The sequence below is a fragment of the Cebidichthys violaceus genome, unplaced genomic scaffold (genome assembly GCF_023349555.1).
Source record: "Cebidichthys violaceus isolate CVI_PGR_0920_01 unplaced genomic scaffold, fCebVio1.0.p SCAF_6, whole genome shotgun sequence".
NCBI classification, from domain to species: domain Eukaryota; kingdom Metazoa; phylum Chordata; class Actinopteri; order Perciformes; family Stichaeidae; genus Cebidichthys; species Cebidichthys violaceus.
The window spans coordinates 5341346-5361128 of NW_027176816.1; the positions used below are offsets into that span (position 1 = coordinate 5341346).

Sequence of the window (19783 nt, forward strand, 5' to 3'; positions counted from 1 at the left end):
AAAAACGAAGCGATTTTAAAACAAAATATAATACATTATGTCATCCAAACAAAGTCCTTTTGCTAATGGGAAAGTTATACAAACAATGCTACGATATGAATGTAAATACATTTATAAGATTTAAAATGCATTTGCAAGATTTTAAGTTTTGATTTTGCAAAGTCAGTTTGTTAAAAAAAAAGAAAAAAGTAAACCAAACCAGTTAAGATTACGTAGTATTTAAAAAATACTTTAATAGCATGTTTGTCCCCAGACATTCAACACATCCCACTCCTGTTTGTAAAGCGTCATCACAATCAACATTTCTCTGGAACTATAGTGTTAACATAACAGACAGAAGCACCGTCAAGAAATTAACCCAATCCAGGTACATTCTGATCCATGTACCCGATAAGAAGTTCACCACAATTGTAGCTTGTGACGGTGGTGAGATCAATATATCATTAAATATACTTACATTCTTTCATGACAGGACCTACTATGCAATATATGTACTGCATGCATGTCTTTGCTTCAGCCATGACGCAGAAACATTAACTGCATTAGAGGGCTGCCTGTAAAAAGTTGAGGGGGTTTATGATCACGTCACTTAGTGTTGACAATACACGTGTGGAGAAAATTATACAAATTGTGGTTACTACCACTGATAGTTCTCTCAATGCAATTTCTTGTGTGAACGGCACTATCATGACGTGTTGGTGCAGCTCTGAGCCCAAACACCAGCGTTGTTCTCAGACATATTCTGTTTATCAGCTGGCTCTACTTCAATGACGAATACTCAAGGGAAAAGTTTTGACCGGACACTGCCCACACACTCTGATATGCTTGTTATTCCAATCACATTTCAAGCTATGTCCCTTGTGTGTATGTGTAAATTACACAACAACAAAGCACCGATTTCAAATATTCCAGAAAGCTACTGATCTGGTGAGCCAAACTGAGGAGATATCACATTGGTAATGACAAAATTTGAGCTGTCAACTGGAAATTTTATTCAAACTTTTATGCACAGAATAGACCTATAATCTGTCTGAATTGTATACAGTGTGCATCCATTGTGTGTTGAGACCAGAAACCTGTAGATTCAGTATACAGTGATGCATCATGACTGTGTACTGGATCTCATTTAACAGTACAGAGTTCAGACAGACGGCTTGTTTGGGGAAGGCGTTGACGCATCGGTAGAGGCAAGTCTGTTGGACTCGGAGCCAGCGTGAGCATGACTGAGTATTGTGTCCATGACAATAGACGACTGTCTCCAGTGCCGGTTTAAGCCATCGCCATGAAAGAGAGACACAGCGAGGTGCAGTCCAAAAGCTCTCCACACAAATAGCCGCTGCTGCTTCAGTTTATGTAGGTTTCAGTGGATGAACGCAGAGTGAACAGGCTCTAAATTTAGTCATTAATGCCAGAAGAGAAAGCTGAGGAAAATGGAGCTCTGCTGACTCAACACATGATGAAAAAGGATTTTAAGGGTGTAAAATGAATAGTGGTGCGATATATAGGTGGATCGGGACAGTGGTACATGCAGGTTGGAGAGGAGCAGGAGTTCCATACTATTAAAGCAAATCTTAAATCTGTCTTTCCATTCAGGAGGCATTTGAGCTACAATACCCTTTTCTGTAAACATAGTACAGGCATGATATGTTTGTAAAGTATATGCACATATAAATACAAACATACATTCATATAAGAGGGAGGGACAGGTCCTTCACACTAGGAGGAGGAAAACAGAACAGCAAACAAACAGAAACAAAGTTGTGTGAGTAGCAGAGGAAATAGAGTTAAAAAAGGCTGATTTGTTTTGCTTTTAAACAGGTGTGTCAGTCTTTCATATTGTCCTGTGGCATATCTGCATCTGTGAAGTAAGTATAGTCCACGGAAGCCATCGATTTAAGGTTTCTCTAGGTTTGCTCAGGTGCGCAAAGGGGGGGGGGGGGATCCTCCCTCGGGTGCTGATTGGCCAACAGACTCCGCCCCTTCACAGTAGCTGGCAGCCGCTCCTCTTCTTGCGCTTGCGGACCTGCAGTGCTGCTCTAGTGGCCATCTCAAACACCTCCCGCACGCCGTCCTTGGTCTTGGCGGAACACTCCAGGTAGCCGAAGGCACTGATGCGGTTGGCCATGTCTCTGCCCTCCTCAGGCTTAACAGGCTCCTGCAGGTTTAAGGTAAAGACGGAGGGTTCAAATTAGGCTGTAGGTGTTCATTCAACAAGGTGAACACGGGTTAGTTTTGCGGAGTAGTAGAATATGAAGTACATTTACTCAAGTACGGTACCTAGTACCTAGTACAAATTCAAGGTACATGTACTCTTTAGAGTTTCCCTTTCATGCAACTTTATACTTCTACATCACAGAGGTAAATATTGTTCTTTTTACATCCACAAACAGACAGGGAACATTTTAATACACTAATATATATATAGAGTCACACACACCTGTTTCATCTTGGCCAGCTCCCTGCGTGTGTGTTCATCATTCCTCAGGTCCTTCTTGTTACCCACGAGAATGATCGGGACGTTGGGACAAAAGTGTTTCACTTCAGGCGTCCATTTCTCGGGAATGTTCTCTGCAAGAAGGCAAAAATAAAGAAATACAAAAACAAGTCAAGTCACTGCACAAACTCCCGACTTATTTCCCTACAAGGACAGTTAGGAGAGTCTGTGCTGTTTCCCTTGTGACTGCACAAACATAACTATCAAGAGGTCACTGACTGCTCCCCGATACATGGGCGAGCATGCTAGCCAAAATCTGCGCTGTCTGGAGGGAGACGCCCGACTGAGATGGAGTAGACAAGTCATCTGTGTCATCGTCCACATCAACAACACTGTGGGAGAAAGCCACAGGAAATGTGCTCGTTCATCTTGTTCCCTTTCAATGTGGAAACAACTGAATTAAAATGCATCTATGAAGTGAAAGTGTCTTAAGGATGCATTGATCTGAATCAATCTACAAGAGGTTCATCTTGGATACTGTTCAATCAACTTCTAATTGACGTTAAAATGTACTTTTGCACTAAAAGCACGCCTGGCCAGCCCTGCTATGTCATAAAAACAAGGAGAGAGTCTGATATCATCACACACAGAGGGAGTGACTTCATTCTGCTCAGGTAGGAATTACTCCACTATATCTTTACATAGCATATAGTTTGCTGCTCTATCGATGCTGTGAGTGTCGTACATTGCTCCTTTAAGATATTAAATTATTCATTCAAATTGCTGTAGCTGAGAAATGGTCAGCTTTCCTGTTCTGGTTTAGTTCCACACTGAAGACATGACTACCAGTCAGCAGCAGGATTAATTACAACACCAATAATGTAATCATACTAATGAACAGATAAGCATTACGTCTCCATAAAATGGATCATTAATTGCATTATGCGCAGAGGCAGTGGACAGGGAAATGTAATGCAAAATACATAAATAATCAAAAGGGGGAAAACCTATAGAGAGGATCGGTGTGGATTTTACTGCACTGACAGACAAGTCAGACACAAATGTGGACATTTAATGGAGCATTTGTCAAAATGCCTTCCTGCATCTGTATGAAATATTATTGAGTATCGTTTTTTTTTTTTCTCAATGCAAAGAGTCCCAACCAGGTTATTATTTTCCTATATTGAGCATCAGTACGGCACGCAAGCTCTGAATTTTCTTTGCATCTTCTTTTTTTGTGGATTGAATCCATATATGCACTTTGTCGAGCTTCTTCACAATTGCTTAAAAACTAATTAAATTCTGTATAAATGACTGAAGAAACATAAGCCAGCTGCCTTGAATTACTGAGGTAGCATAACAAAGATAAAATAAATTAAGAAATTCATATCACTATTTTAATCAGGTTCCTTCTGTGTCAAGTCTCTTGGGTCACTGAAACCATGGCGTGATACCAAAGAGTTTTTACATTACTTTAAAAACCTTAACACATTTTCTAAAATGTTACTGACGGTTTCGCTAAGTAGGTAAACAATGTGTATGCAGCCTTACCTAAACTGTCGGGACTATCTATGGAGAAGCACATGAGGATAACATCTGTGTCAGGGTAGGAGAGAGGCCTCAGTCTGTCATAGTCTTCTTGACCGGCTGTATCCCACAATGCCAACTCCACCTGAGGAAGAGGAGAAGAAGAACACGAGTCAGGCAAATGGCTGCTAGCAAAGAGCGCAATTCAAGTAACATTATGAAGGTAAAACAATCCAACTTCGTCTACAGGAGGTTGAAGAGGGGAAAAGTGAACATAGACAAAGAGAAGATGGGCAACAAATATAGAGGCAGAATAACTGGGAAGATGAAGGAAAAAGAGGATTTCAAACAATTCATTCCGTTCATGCCTAAAAAGCAACTCCCAGAGGTGGAGATTGTTCCCACAGGATATTCTGAGGCTGTTAATCAAACCGTTTGCAGTCCCTGCATGCCTGACCTGCTCTAGATAAAACAAATGCCCAGCAAGAAAACATTTGAGCTCAGCAAGGTCTGTAACAGATGCTACAAACAAGCCCAAAGCACCACGAAGGAATGTCTTCTACACAGCAGCCTAGAAGTGTCATTGCATGAATACATCATGTGGCTGTTGTCTGTAAATATCTCCTAAACGGCTGTGGACTATTAGCTTTAACTGTAATCTATACCTAGTTTATCCTGATTATTTAATCCTACAGGAACCTCGCCCACATTGCAGTCACAGCTGGAGAACTGTGTCTGATGCAGCAGAGGACAGTGTGTCAGCAGCTACTCTGGACTTTTCTGACTTCTGCTCTCATGTGTTGCTAAATCTTGCTTGTTGGCCGACAAGCTACTAGCCTGGCTGGCCACACCATAGTATGTGAGACGGTGGGCTGACATTGACTGTGACAAACATGTGTCCATTTCTGCTGCTTTTGAATTATTTTACCACTAGATGTCTCTCAGGAGTCAGCCTCATCTACTTACTTTACCGAAAGGTTTCCTGTCTGAACTCCTCTTCTTGGTTGTTGTAACCACAACTAAATATAATCAAGGAATGATAAGTAGAGGTCAGCTGTAAGTTTAACTGTGTCACTGACAATAAAACTGACAAACTGACAATATTTCACTACACCAAAACACTATTAAAAATCTGTCTGGCACGGTTGAGGGGCTTGAAGTACAGTCGACTTTGTATTATACCGCACAGGAAACAGGAAATGGGAGATTAGTCATGATGCATGAGGGAATGGGTTTCAACACTGGGCAGGATGGTGGCACTGATCCACTTCCTGTTGTTGGCTGCAGGTCTGCTGCTGAATAACAATAAAAAGTCCCAAGGATTTGCTTACAATAAGCACTTCTCCCATCGGTCTTGATAGTACATGGTTCTCAAGCAGCAGGGCCACATTTCTATCACTACAGCAGCAGTTTTAGTGATACATAAACCTGTCTGTTCTGAAAATGTCTTGATTTATCAGTGGCGGAACTCATTGTTTACTCAAGTAAAAGTACTCCATTACAAGTAAAAATACTCAATTTATAATCTGACTGAAGTGGAAACACAGAGGTATCACCAGCTAAATGTACTTACAGTAATAGAAATAAAAGTACTTGTGAACGATATATTATTATATATTACATGATTAGACTGTTAATACTGATGCAGGTGGTGCTGCTGTAACTGGTCCAGGTGCAACTAGTTTTAGCTACTTTATATTATAACCAGGTAGTGACGTCCAGTGGTGTCCAACCTAGGGGTTGGGCCCCTCTATCGGGTCAGAAGATACATCTGTATGTCAAGTCAGATGATTTTGACTTTTCTCAAATCTTTGTTAAATATTGGATAATTTGACCTCGTTTGGGCCTCAAACAGTTATTCTGATGAAAGTTTAGAGGGAAAATGGTTCTTTGGTGGTATTTCTATCATCTCAGACGTCTGAAATATGACAAGATGTCCCAACCAGACAGTTTGTAAGAGGTCACAAGTCAAAAGTTTGGAAACTACAGACTTTTTTGGTTAACAATAAGTTTTATTTTATAAGTATATCTTATGTTTTTTTTGGTATTATTCTGAAAAGTACCTAGTCAGCTAAATGTTGTTGAGTAGAAAGCACAATATTTCCTTCTGAAATAAAAGTATACTCAAAATATAAACCTTATTCATAATCATCCACCCAAAACAAATAAAAATGCACTTTTAAAATATAAAGTACCTGTTTGCCATCAACTTCGATGTCAGCGATGTAGTTCTCAAACACAGTGGGGACGTAGACCTCTGGGAACTGGTCCTTACTGAAGACGATGAGCAGACAGGTCTTCCCACACGCACCATCACCAACGATCACCAACTTCTTCCTGATGGCTGCCATCTACAAACAAAATAAAATGTGGGTAATCTTTATTTTAAGAATTTAGAGATGCATGAGAATTAACCAAACAATCAGTAAACTGGAGAGCAGCAAATCTCTTTAAAGACAGGAGGGAGGTGAATCAATCCAACCAGAAATAGTAAGAGTGAAAGAACAAGAGGGGGAAGAAAAAAAGAAGAGATGATCGAAGTCTGTTTTAGAGCCGCACCCTCTTCCCTTTCCTGGACTGCGTCCTGTGAAAAAACAGAGTCAGGCTGAGAGGTCAGCAGTGGGAGGGAAGAGAACAGGAGCAGAGCAACAGTGTTGGTAATGCTGCAGCCTCAGTGCTCCAACACACGGCTGCACATCACATTAAAAATGATCCTAAATGTGTCACTTCTACGTCCCTGTGGCCTTGTGATCTACAGCTCTTACTGGTTTCTGTTGACGCCTCTGTATGGCACACAATGTTCTCCCATTATCTTTGCTTGTATCCCTGTGAGGTGCGTGTATGGGAGTGAAACGTGGCTTGCCAGAGAAAGATATGGCCACACATACACAAACGCACATGAATCAATAAGTATCTCCCACAAGCTGACAATAATGGAGAGAAGGCAGTAGGTGATGAGACAATGTACTGGCTGCCTGAACCAAAACAAACATCTAACCCGAAATATACAGATTTAAAAAGGTGCTATAATCAATAGTTATATATTATTAATGATCATATGATTACTTGCATGTGGACTCCTCAGCTCTACAGAGCTTTTTAGCATCCTTCAGCTTACTGTTTTGGTTTTAAGACCCATAACGTTACCATTTTAAATTTATTCTCACCGCTCTCACAGTGTTGTTTTTGGCTACAACAGGCTGTTTTCAGTGAAAAAGTAAGATCCCCACTCTACACTACCTGCCCAGCAACAAATGGCAGACAGATACAGCTAGCTGGTGAACATATTGGAGCATTTAGCAGCTAAAGAGCCAGTTAGTGGAGCAAACACAGCTAAAAAAGGAGAGAGATTAGATTGCTTTTACATTCATCAGTTGGCCATAAAAAACTCACACTAATGCTCTGTATTTACTGGGTGTGTAAATAAGCAACTGCTAGTTTGTGGTATCAACTTAACAGGCGATCATTCAGTGTTGTGTTTACAGCTTGTTTTTCCTGCAAAGTGGCCAAAATGTAATTTATTGCAGCTTTTAGAAAACAAGAAGTAACCCCAAGAATGCAAAACTTTGAAGCACTAAAGTACTTATTTCATCATCATCATCATCATCATCAGATCCACAAACTCCAACAGGTATACTAGAAACAGTAATATTTCAAACTGTAGTTTTGTGCTATGGAATGGTAAACAGAGTTTTGCTGCACTTGAGTGAATAAACAGTCATTTCCTCTGAAATAGTCAGTGGGTGGGCTGCTGATACCAAATATTCATAGAAACTAAAGCCAAATAAATTCTTAATTTAATTGGCTTTAGTTGGCTTAATTAAATTCTTGATGGGAACATGGAGGCTCCTCTACACAGAGGGACCAAAACAATGTATTCTGTCATTTATTGCATGAATTACATTTCCTTCAGCTTTGTTAAAAAAGACTTTGAGCCCAGGCGTTTGTGCATCTCCACGTCCTTCATTTTGATTCGCCTCATCTACCATTTTCACCACAAGAATCAAAAGACAATTGTTCAGTTTGATTTTTCTCTCCCACACATTAAATCAGGCCAGTCTGTCTCTGGAGAGAGCCACCTGTTCTCAGTGATAGCAGGCTGCTGTTACTCCATTCATCATACTGTCACTACCAGAAGGAGGGAGGATGGACAGACACACAGACACACACACACACACTTACAAGATGCGTTAGTCCTGCTACAAAATAATGCTGCTTATTGACGACGATAGCTCTCCCATCATGCTGCCTATACGGTGCCGGGGGCCACACATGGTGCTTAGTGGGGATAATGGCCCCTTACCTTTGCACTAATATGTGTGTGTGTGCGTGCGTGCGTGCGTGTGTGCGTGCGTGCGTGCGCGCACACACACACACACACACACACTGTGCGCGCACACACACTGTGCGCGCACACACACTGTGCGCGCACACACACTGTGCTGGTACAAGGATGGGAACAGGCACTCCAAGGACTTCTCTAAATAAGCGCTGATGTTGAGGCGTGTTCTGCTACCCTTAAAATGTGGCATAAAACAATTCACTTTAACAGTGATATCAATAAAGTGATGATGCTAACGATTCATCATTTCTGAAATTTAAATAATTCAATCAGTAGAATAACTATGAACCAATCATTTTCAATTGATTGTATCATGTCAATTCATTAATATAATTGTCAAACTCTGATATTTATGTGTAAGGAACATGTGCCAGACAGCGTAGCAGTGGGAAGCCAGCTGTGGACCAGTGAAATAGTTTATTTTAAGAATTGTAGGTGTTATGGTTTCGATTTATTATAAACTCATTAACTATCCATTTGTATGCTCTTCCTGTTAGAAGCTCAGGTTTGAATAACAAGAGTCATTCTCTGCTGTTAAGTGAACATCTGCAGGTGCTTAATGTGCTTTGTGGATTTTCCCCATGACATTTGTGTCCTCATTTGCCTTCCTTACTTCCTTTCTTTAAGTGACTTCCTGGTATGACATCAACAGTAGAGGGAGGAGAGAAAATGAGCCACAGGAAAGACATCTGGAGTTCAACCATTTTGTCATTTTCTCTCATTCTCCCTCCTCCAGTTTCTCCCCTCAGGTCAGTTAAAAATAAGCTTTATTAGCACAAGGAGGAGTCTCTTCCTTTTCCTTAAGTCTGGACTCAGTGTGGGACTGTTCCTTTAACAAGAGCCTGCACCGTGTGTGAGGATTCACGGAGAGCAGACACCCACATATATTCAACAATCAAAAGTTAAGGGTGGCCTTAATCTTATGTTGCAATAAGTAGGCCTCAGTGTTTGGGGAAAACGGTCCAAAAACACTCATTAATAATTGAAATGAAGATCTGTGTGTTACTTCAATCGCTTGTACCAGTAGCAGTGAATTGAATAGACCGAGCCAGCCACGTGATACTACAGCTGCATTATTGTCAGTGTTACAAAAAACAATAAGAACCAAAAACGCGAGTGGTGAGCTATAATATACACACAGACATTCAGTACCCACACACACACCCAGTCTCACAGAGAAAGATCGTATAACGTAGAAGTGCATTCACACGTTTCTCAGGATGAACACTCCCGTCTTGCATAATGTTTGTCCCTGTGTGGGGTAGCAAAGGACAAAGTTCACATTCCTTGCACATGCACAACACATTAGCCCGTCCTGTTCAACAGAAGTGTGTGTGTGTGTGTGTGTGTGTGTGTGGGGGGACAATAGGAAAAAAAGACATTGTAATCACATGGATCAGCAAAGTCAAGGTATTAACACCAACACTGCAGTTAGTGACCCTTTTGATTAAGAGTACTTATTAAAACAACAAAAACAAAAATGGTAAGTATTGTTGTTATTTAGTAAAACTGTTACAGTGGAACCACAAAGAGTTGAGTGGGGGAACTGTGGCGACAGTGTGGAGCAGAAAGTAATGCAATCAGAGCTGCTTTGTGTCAAAAAAATACCTGTTTCAGTGGAATGTTGCAGGTGAACCACGCCTTTAAAATGCTGCTGAGTGTTGACAGCTGCACCTGAACTTCAGTGTTTTGATGTTGTGTTTGAAGCTGTCCAACTTTGTGCCACCTACAATGAGAGACACGTCTCGCTTCACAGGCATCCCTAGTATCCACAACCTACAGGACACTACATAAAATGTTATCGGGAATCACTTTTTGACGTAAACGTTACATCGTGTCATCACACGACGTTCATCGCCTGGCATTCAGAACAACTTTAGCTCTACACAGAAAAAAATCCGCCCTCTCATTCGTTCCAATGAGGCCATTCCTGTAAGACAGGAGGGGACCAGCAAAAAAGTGGAAACTAGCTCAACCTTTGCTGCAGCGCAACATGATGTAATCCGACAAGGCACTGCTGTGTGACCGATTAAATACATACAAGCGCAAATTCCTGGTGGATTACTATGCAACATGAACAGTATATTTCTACTCTTTACCTCGTGATGAAGTTGTAAAATCCTGTTTCAGAGTAATATAAACTTGTGCTGTATTTTGGCGTCTGAGAAGCCTTCAAACTCATGGCTCAGTTCACTATACTGGCTGGATCGTATTTCATCGGCTCACCGGCTGTACAACGTAAAACCTGTTGCAGGTAAAGTCATGATATGTAGATGCCTCTAAGCTACATTAAGTGACGGAGGTGACGATAAATAGAGTCAAGCAGGCCCTTGTGTGGCCATGTCAAGACCTGAAGGTGTCGCTTCAACTGATCCAGTTTGACAGAGCAAGGACAATAGAAATAAACTTTAGTGGTGACTTCTGTACTGTAGTGAATGAAGAGTCTGGAGACATACAGGGGTAGGCTGGCCATAGGGGATACCGGGGAAATCCCCGGTAGGCCGACGAGGTTGGGCTGGTCCAATACTGGCCCTCCCTCTTGACATCGCCAGCCCAGACTATATTTTATGCTTCACAGAACACATTAAATTTACTCTAATACCTAAAGTCAATAATCACTGACTGACATTTATACTACTCCTCGCGATTTGTATTCACACTGATGGTTTCCATCGTCCTTACTCATCTAATTTCTTCAGTCAGTCTAACTTTGTTTTGGGTGTTATTAAATGCCAATCACTCTAGCCTACTCAACACTTGCGTCACTCGCTCGCAGATGAAGCCGTTTTTTGAGCGTGAGCCGGCAGCATGGCACCAAAACGTAAATCCTTTAAAAAAGGTGGAGCTGAAAAGCTCAGGGAGAAAAAGAAGAGATGTCTGGAGGAAGGTGCATCAAAATATTTAAAAATCTCTGACTTATTTGGGAAACCAACGACTGGTGACAGCGATATGATGGTAAGTTGTAGCATATTCATCTAGCAAACTATACCTACCTTGGAGTGTTACAATAGCCAGTATCATTTTATTCCACGTGTCTATCCAGGCAAATTGGTGGATCCAAATGTTATAAAAAAAAATAAAATAAATAAAAACATTTTTGTAATCATCTAAAATAATGAATGAATGAAATAATAAAGTGTATGGGTATTTTTCCAAGTAGGCCACTGACTGGTCGATATGTGCGATGCATTGAGTGGGCAGCGCGCCGTGTATTGAGTGGGCCAGTCTGACAGTAACTCCCGGGCCACTTTTTTCCCCCCAGTCCACCCCTGGAGACAAACATGGGTATTTGGCCAAATACTAAAGCAATAGATACACCATATCTGACCTGGGCAAAATATATTACCAGAAATTATGGAATAAGGACAGAGAACTGTAAATGTAGAATCACAAACAGGATTTCAGCTGCTCAGCAGACCATGAATTAATTCATGTTCCCCTGATTTCCTTTTCCTTGGAATGTGCCAGGACACCCCCTGTCAACTTTACACTAGCTGTATACTTTCAGGTGATGTTTGAAGAAAGAGTTTGAGCTGTTACTGAGTGTTAACAGTTGGGATATTGACACACTGATCGGTCAAAAGCAGGAATAAGCATTCCACATGAAGATTAATAACGGATCAGTGAATGCTCACAATCAAACCCTGTCTGACTGTGTTCAAATGTGGGAGGACGTAAGCTTTGAGGAATGTCTCACCCACTTTCAACACCCCTCACCCCTTTCTTCTAAACACACATCTCTCCGTCCACCAGTACCTCTCCGTTATTCTCCTGGTTGAAATGTTGAGGAATTGATTATACATAAAGACCAGCGTGGATAACAGACATGGGGCCAAACTGCAACAACTACACATTCACCTAACACTGTAACAGGTGGAGCAACTTTTCTCCACCTGATTTAAGTGTTGCTTTTGGTTGAAGACTGCATTTCAGGGCAGTGTTTTGAACATGCTGGGGACGGAGAGGCTGTCAAACCTTTCTGACACAACAGGTTTACACTGACACTCCTATTACACAAAAGATGACAGAAACATTTTCAAAACAGAGCTAAAACTATTAATTGATAAACAGAATATCACTAATTAATTGTCATTATTAAATCAGAAATGCCCCCCCAAAAGAAAATCCCTGGTGTATGGATGTGGATAATGATGTAAATAACTGCTGGTTGTCTTTGCCTTTAAACTGAAAATGTTTGGGTTTGGTCAGACGAGTATGTTGACTTTTTCACGATTTTTTGACACTGTGCACGGCCGCTTAATGAGAGTAGGACAGCGATTGGGAATACAGAACATACGGCGCAGGAAACAAACGCAGATGACAAAATGTACAGGACGTCATGCGGACCCACGCCTGACTTCTGACAGGACGCGCTGTGTGTCGCTCCGAAAGGAAATGAAAGAGCAGGAAAGAAAGGCAGATGAGTATTAAAAAACGTTTCAATTCAGAATCAATTGAGGCAACTTATCAGATTTACAGCAGCTCTCTCTGGAGCCACAGAAGGCTTTATAGAATCTTTCTCACATATGCAGTAATACTCTCCTGGAAGACCTGGAAAATCAGTAGGACCTGTTTAGGGAGCTTTCTTAATGCAAAGCCATTTAGTTGACAAACATACTCAGACTGCTTTATTAATTTCAACATAGAATTACTTAAGGCTAAGTTTGTACTGTGGAGATAATGTAGGGAAATATAAATTAAATCTAATTCAAAATATATACATAGATGACAAACTCTGGAAGTTGTAGCACAAAATAAATCTCTCTCTCTCTCTCTCTCTCTCTCTCTCTCTCTCTCTCTCTCTCTCTCTCTCTCTCTCTCTCTCTCTCTCTCTCTCTCTCTCTCTCTCTCTCTCAACCAGAAGTGGCTGCTCAGGATCCAGCTAAAGTCATGAGAACCTAGCTGGAGCCCAAAATAGGACAGAGCCATTGAGACTACCCCGACCCAATTCATCACAGAGCACAGCTCTGAGCAGAGCGGAGGACGAAAGAGAGAAACAGCACACAGAATTATCCTCTCATCCGCCGTACAGACCGACAGAAAAGTCAGAAAGATTGAGGGAAGGGAGGAAGGAGAACATGAGCATGTTATACACCAGCAACAGATATGGAGAAACTTAAAACATACCAAAGTCTTTGATTAATATTCCATGAGTACAAAATAAATAAATGGATGAATTAGTCATGGAGTGGAGAGGGAGCAGAGCTCATCAGGACTTGGTTAGAAATCATTAACGTGTTTCTGTTTTCGTAGCCCTGCTTCTTACTCCCTCAGAATTTGTTCCTGTACCTCCCTCCTCCTCCAGCCTCTTGTTCTCACTCTGTCCTCGTCTCATCCTTTTCTCTCTCTCTCTTCCTGTGTTGCAGTGTGATGTCACCATCAGGGAGCTAATGCTCCGTATCCTTAGGGTGCTGCATTCCTCCTATCTGACTCTCATACACGGCACAAATGAAAGCCAGAGCTGACACGCATGAAGCCACCCCCACCCAACACCACGAGAGTTTATCTCATCTTAGGGTTGAGGTTCAATAGCATTACAATGCAATAACGATTTCCCAATCATTTCAAACCCCTTATCTTATTAGGTTCGCCTTTTTAACTTTGGCTGCAACTAAATGCTAAAATAACTGCGACCCAAAGATGTCTAATCACCTTTTCTTGGCTAACAAGGCAGAAACACTACAGCTTTAAATGTTCACAGCCTGTACTTAAAACATTAGGACACATTCAAATAATATCTGTAGCCTACTTACTAAATACTGAAGGTCCCGTCACACAACTGTCAAATATTGATGTATGAATAACGGTTTAACGGGGAGATTCTCAAATTGATTTGAGGTGATGAGCTGGATTATTTCGCCACTGTTGATCTGCTGAACTACAAAAACACACACAGTCCACTCACAGTCCTCGTACAGCGACACAAAAGAGAGTGATGCGTCCTTTAACAAACAATCTTTGGCTGAATACAGACACCAGCTGCAGAGAGCACATGAACCAGAGAACAGCCAATCTTTCACTGTAGTTGAACAGATTTAACGCTACAGCTGATCGTGACGTTTGTCATTTTAACAGTCGGCTATTAAAAATGAAGCCTGCTGCCTATGTGATTTGCTCTCTTTGCTAGTAAAAAAGTGAGGAGAGATAAAAGATTTCATAAGAGATTTGTTAGCATCTCTCAGCTTAACTAATCGGGGTATTTTGCCAACCGCCAAATGGATCCAAAATGGAACCAGCTACCAGTTCCCATTCCTAAGAGCTCTGCTGCTAATGTTACTCAGAAGACATGTTCGGCTTTCCTAATTGCCCTTTTAGGGACTTCCTGAAACTGCAAGCACAAAAGCAAAAGGCCGCTGAACAAGATTTTTTTTTTTTGCCCTAGAGGATTTTCTCATCCGTTTACTGCCTGTACATTATACACCCAGCAGCCTACAGACACAATTTTCCATGTCGACATGTTTGCTAGTCACGGTCAGATGACTAGTACACAGATAAGCCTAAACTCAGCACTTTCCTGTCTTCTGTTAGGGTGGAACATTGTGTTTGAGCACCTCGACTGATAAGCACCTATGGCTTTAAAATACACAAACCAGCGGCTCCCCACTGAACATGAGCATGAGCAGGAAGGATGGAATAACGGCCATCTGGGCATTCCCCTTCTGTCCATGCACCACTTCCTAAATCTTTGCTCAGGAGAACTTCCTGCATTCGCCATCCCTAAGGTTCGGGCTGCAATGTACAATAAGTAAAACACTAGTAGTAGGCTAGTGGTGGTGAGCATGACAAGGAGAACACTATGAGGTGCAGCACCAAGGTGAAATGAGCTTTTGATCTATAATTGTCCATAAAGGCTTCAGCAGTGACCTACTGAGCTTCAGCTGTCGTCTGAGATGACCTCAATACGACAAGAAGAGAAGAATAAGAGATGTCAAGTCTGTCATTATGATACACCATCTCTTATTTTAATTAGACAGTTAGGATATTTGGGGTATTTGTATGGATGTCCCGATCAAATCTGGATCCGAGTCCTTTAATGCTGATACAGAGTTTAATCCGATACTAATTTACATTTTACCTAAATGTTGAATAAATATGTATCCGACTTTCCACAAGCTACCGGATCCACATACTCAGGATCCTGATTCAAAACAATAAGCTTAACTTATTGGTATGCTGTGGGTAAAATACTCATTTGTGCACTTCAAGCCAAGGAAACCTTTCAAAACATTTAATTAGTGAATGTTTTGATTAGAGATATCCAACGTCGTCAATTCTCTTCTAATTACATTTGTGCAAGGATTCCTCTGTATGTGTGTGTGTGTGTGTGTGTGTGTGTGTGTGTGTGTGTGTGTGTGTGTGTGTGTGTGTGTGCTTTTACTTTTCTGAACATTAGTGTTTCCAATCCACCGTCCACATCTATCTCCATTTGTAAATTACACCACTCATACTTTACTTTTACAAGCCAAACACAGCCCACTTCACACAGAGGCTCTGGATTACATCACTCGGTAGAGTGACAGTCAAAACCACACGGATGCTGCTGACGACAGCCGCAGACATAATGACTTCTGCTTTTATATTAATGTAGTCTAGATCGGGGATTTCCTTCCACTGCATTGGCACTGATTTGTGTGCGAGTGTGTGTCACTTCCACTTGTGACCACTACCTGCAAACAGCCTGGTCAGCTGTTCTGCTACAATGACATCATACTTTCTCCTGTAGTAGCCATACAAACATTTGACGTAAAGGCACACACGCCAGGAAGATATCTTTAAGCATTCTTCTGCTGGGTTCGTGTCTGCCCTTTAACAGTGTGACAGTGTAGAAACACAAAGGGGTAGTATAGTCCAGTTGATGGATGGCATTAGTTCTGCAGGGCTCGGATACCGGTGGTAGCGTCTTTATTATGGGGAACACGCCAAGACAATTAAGGGAACTCTGAGATGTATGAGGGCTACAGCAGCCGAGCAGCACAACAAGGGTGTGGTGACTCCGAGAGAGGAATGTCCTCGGGACGGACAAATGTTTTAACGGTTACTTCAAATGGGCAAGAAGGAGAGACTTTCTGAAGGCCCAAACAAAACAAGAAAAGGTCACTCACTCGGTACCCTATAAGTATTATTGATATTTTGCCTTTTAATAGTTCATGTACAGCAGGAAAAAATACTCGATACCACCAACTCATTTACTGGCCAAACAGGTTTCCAGAAAGAGCGAGGCGATACGTTTTTTTTGTTGTTTTTTTTACAGCGAGTAAAGATCAGCTCTGCCTTCCTCCACAGCTGAAGTCCATATAATTAGATTACGTAATAAGGCACATTATGAGGCAGGGCTGGGTTTGTGTGGTAGGAATGCTGATATGACCCATATCTCCGACTGGAGAGAACAAACAGGTGTGTCCACACGGTTAGTTGTACTTTTCCTTTATATGTATACGAACTAAACGTCGAAACATGTAACCATTCCGCTGGAGAAAAAAAAAACTTCTAAAACAAGTAACAGGTTTCAACTCGCCGAGCTGCAGCTGGTCGTACCTCGGCTCATTAACGTGTCACTTTTCCGTCACACCTCAAAAACTCGCTTTCCTGACTCGAGGCGCTCGCGAAATGAAACGAGTGTGATGAAAAGGAAAACAAATCTTTTTCTTACCTTAAGTGTGCTTTTTAAATATCAAAGGCCTCCGTGTTCCCCTCCTGCCGACTTCCGTCCGTGAAGCAGCTGTAGAGTAAAAACGGCCGAGGAGGAAGCGACCAAACCGATACTCGCAAGACCCTCCCTTAACACTGCGTTCACGGTCCCCCTCGGAAAACTTGATATCGCCATTTTAATCGTGTGGCTCGAAGAAATAATGCAACATCTTCAATTGAAGAAGATACAGATAAAACAGTTATGTGCAGTATCTTATTGTTGACATGGTTTGCATGCTCTCTGACAGCTTTCCCCTCAAATCCGTCTACACCGAATACCACACCAGATCTCTACTGACCAATGTGATTTATATACAGTGAATTAATTTACCTTTTTGCTTTTTCCAAAGCTCACATTGATTGCTATGATTGGCACCAATATTTCTTAAATTTCCTTAAAATGTATGACTCTGTAAGTATATTTTACAGAAGGAAACAAATTCTACTTTGTGTCCCAATTGCATACTAAATATTTACTTTGTGATACCACAAGGTTTACACCGTGTACCAATGGTCACAGTGCACTATTGATACTGATATCAATCCACTGTGACTCTTGTCGTGCCAATTTCAAATGTGAAAATGTCAAAAATAGTCCAACTCATTTTCCTGATGAAGGGCCCATCTAGGTTGTCCCTTTTCTAATGAAATTCCAATATTTAATAGAATATTAAATAGTGTTATTAAGTCCTTGTGTGTGACTGTGTGTGTGTGTGTGTTTTGAACAGTGAATGTTTTTTTCATATAAATATGTTAATTTATATATTATTTTTGGGAGCTGTTTCCAGCTGCTTGATTGTATTTCTTCTTTTACACTACCACACAGAAAAACACATAATTTGTACATTTGGGACAGAGGGTCAGCTGCGTACGGCATTCTGAATTAAAAAATGCCCGACTGCACCTGAATGCAGCACAGTGTCTTCACTGTTTAAGATTCCAGCGTCTGCACGCTATTGGCGGAAAGGATTTAACCGTTACAAGGCCCCTCCCCTTTACGGTTAGAGAATAATGACATCATTTATTTATATAAAGAGGTGGTCTGTCGTTTAAAATGTCACCATTAGTTCAGTTATCTCACGAGCAATGTTTTTCAGTGTTTTGTAAAATCTGAGATGAATACTTCTGTTCTTATTGATAAAAACATTAACATAATCTTATGTTATTAGTATTATTGTTCTTCTTCTAATTATTATTAGTATTATTATTTGATGTGTAAGGAAATTAACTTTAACTGGATTGCTGTTTTCACACAGTGCTCCAGGAAATCACACAACAGGGATTTGAGCTTTGTGAGGTCATAAGTTAATTCGCCTTAGAGTGCAGTACACTGTAAAAACGTAGCAGCTCCAGGGTAAGAAGGACGTTTCATGGCATACAGTAGGCCTATTATTAACCCACAGTAGTAGCCTATTATAAACACTTGCATGTTTATCAAGATAGTTCTTTTAGTCAATCGGGAAGTTTTATTGTACCCAAAGAAAAACACCTAGCAGTCACTTTGTAGTGCATTAGTTTTGCTTCTCATGTGGGGAGACAAAACAAAGACTTAGTTGTTGAGAGGCTTGAACCACACGCCTCCACAACAAACCGAATGTATCCTACTCCTCTGCATCCTGGCACTTTGACAGTAATTTGGACAGTTCTCTGCCGTTTCCATGGTAATACCCACATACTGTAGTTTAAAATAAAACAGTGCACAGAGGCACCTCCCAGTCCTATAGAATACTGATGGTATTTATATGAGCTGTCTGGGAGGGACTGCTGGCGAATGTGTGCCGACCGGAGAAAGATGAGCGTTTGCAATGCAGCTGCAATTCAGAGAGCTTGCAAACAACACCCCTATGTGCTCTCTCCATCACTCATCTCTCTAGCTGCTATTGTGACACCATGCTACGTGGTGCATCAGCTGAGTCTGTAAATTTAGATGGTTGAATTGTTTGGAGACATCTATAGTGTTGGGGACTTTTAATATTTACTGATCTGTGCACACACAGTAATTTTTTAGTGTAAAAAATGTTTAACTTTTGAGTTTCTAAAGGTTTTTAACATGTGAAATTGCAGGCTGAACTTTCACATGTAAATGCATGTCATTGACCAATGATAATTCATCTTGACTGCTTTTGAGTAAACAGAGAGACCTGGTCCAATACGAAGAGAAAGCTATCATATATTAGCACCATCCAATCTAAAAGAGTCGCAGTATAAACTGCCACTACACCGCCAACACACTGGTACCACCAATTTTACAAGGAGGCATACTTGTGCTACTTTCTAAATCTAGAAGCACTTCTGTGTGTTGTTTTATCATGAGAGTCGCTGAACAAAAAATATTAGCATAATTAAAGTATTATTTTCACCAATATAGATAACATATTAGCATTTAGCACCACTGCTGAGTCAGAGTGCGCCCGATTGAAGTTAAGTACAGAAGTCAAGTGGTACTATTCAGCGCCTCCACTAGCTGGAAGAGTGAGTAGAGTTTCCAGTGTGGGCTCAGTAATATACAGTACAACAAGTCTGTAAAGCCTCGAGGGGAAACTCCCACACTGCTACAAGATAGCCGGACTTTTTCACAGTAGTTTAGATGTATGGAGTGAGTTAGTGTTTTTTTACAGTATACGGGTAAGTTGTCGAGAAAAGATGTGTGATTTACTGTAGTGAGGGACGCTGGTTGATTGGAAGAAATAGACAAGTTCAGAAAGGAAGTTTTGTTTGATGTCAGGGCACTACACCGATCACCTTCCACTGAAAATAATGGATTTTAATCCATTATTTTTCATGTGTAATGT

General features: G+C 41.1%; 1 protein-coding gene across 1 annotated transcript; it reads right to left on the reverse strand.

Moving 5' to 3' along the window:
• Positions 1-202: 202 nt before the first annotated feature.
• LOC137889267 (rho-related GTP-binding protein RhoA-D) lies at positions 203-17063 on the reverse strand. The gene is made up of 5 exons (XM_068733043.1): positions 16954-17063; positions 6157-6312; positions 3986-4106; positions 2438-2568; positions 203-2155 (listed from the first exon to the last, which is right to left on the reverse strand). Exons 2-5 carry the CDS (start codon positions 6310-6312, stop codon positions 1982-1984), a joined length of 582 nt encoding a protein of 193 aa, XP_068589144.1. The 5' UTR covers positions 16954-17063; the 3' UTR covers positions 203-1981.
• Positions 17064-19783: the final 2720 nt, after the last annotated feature.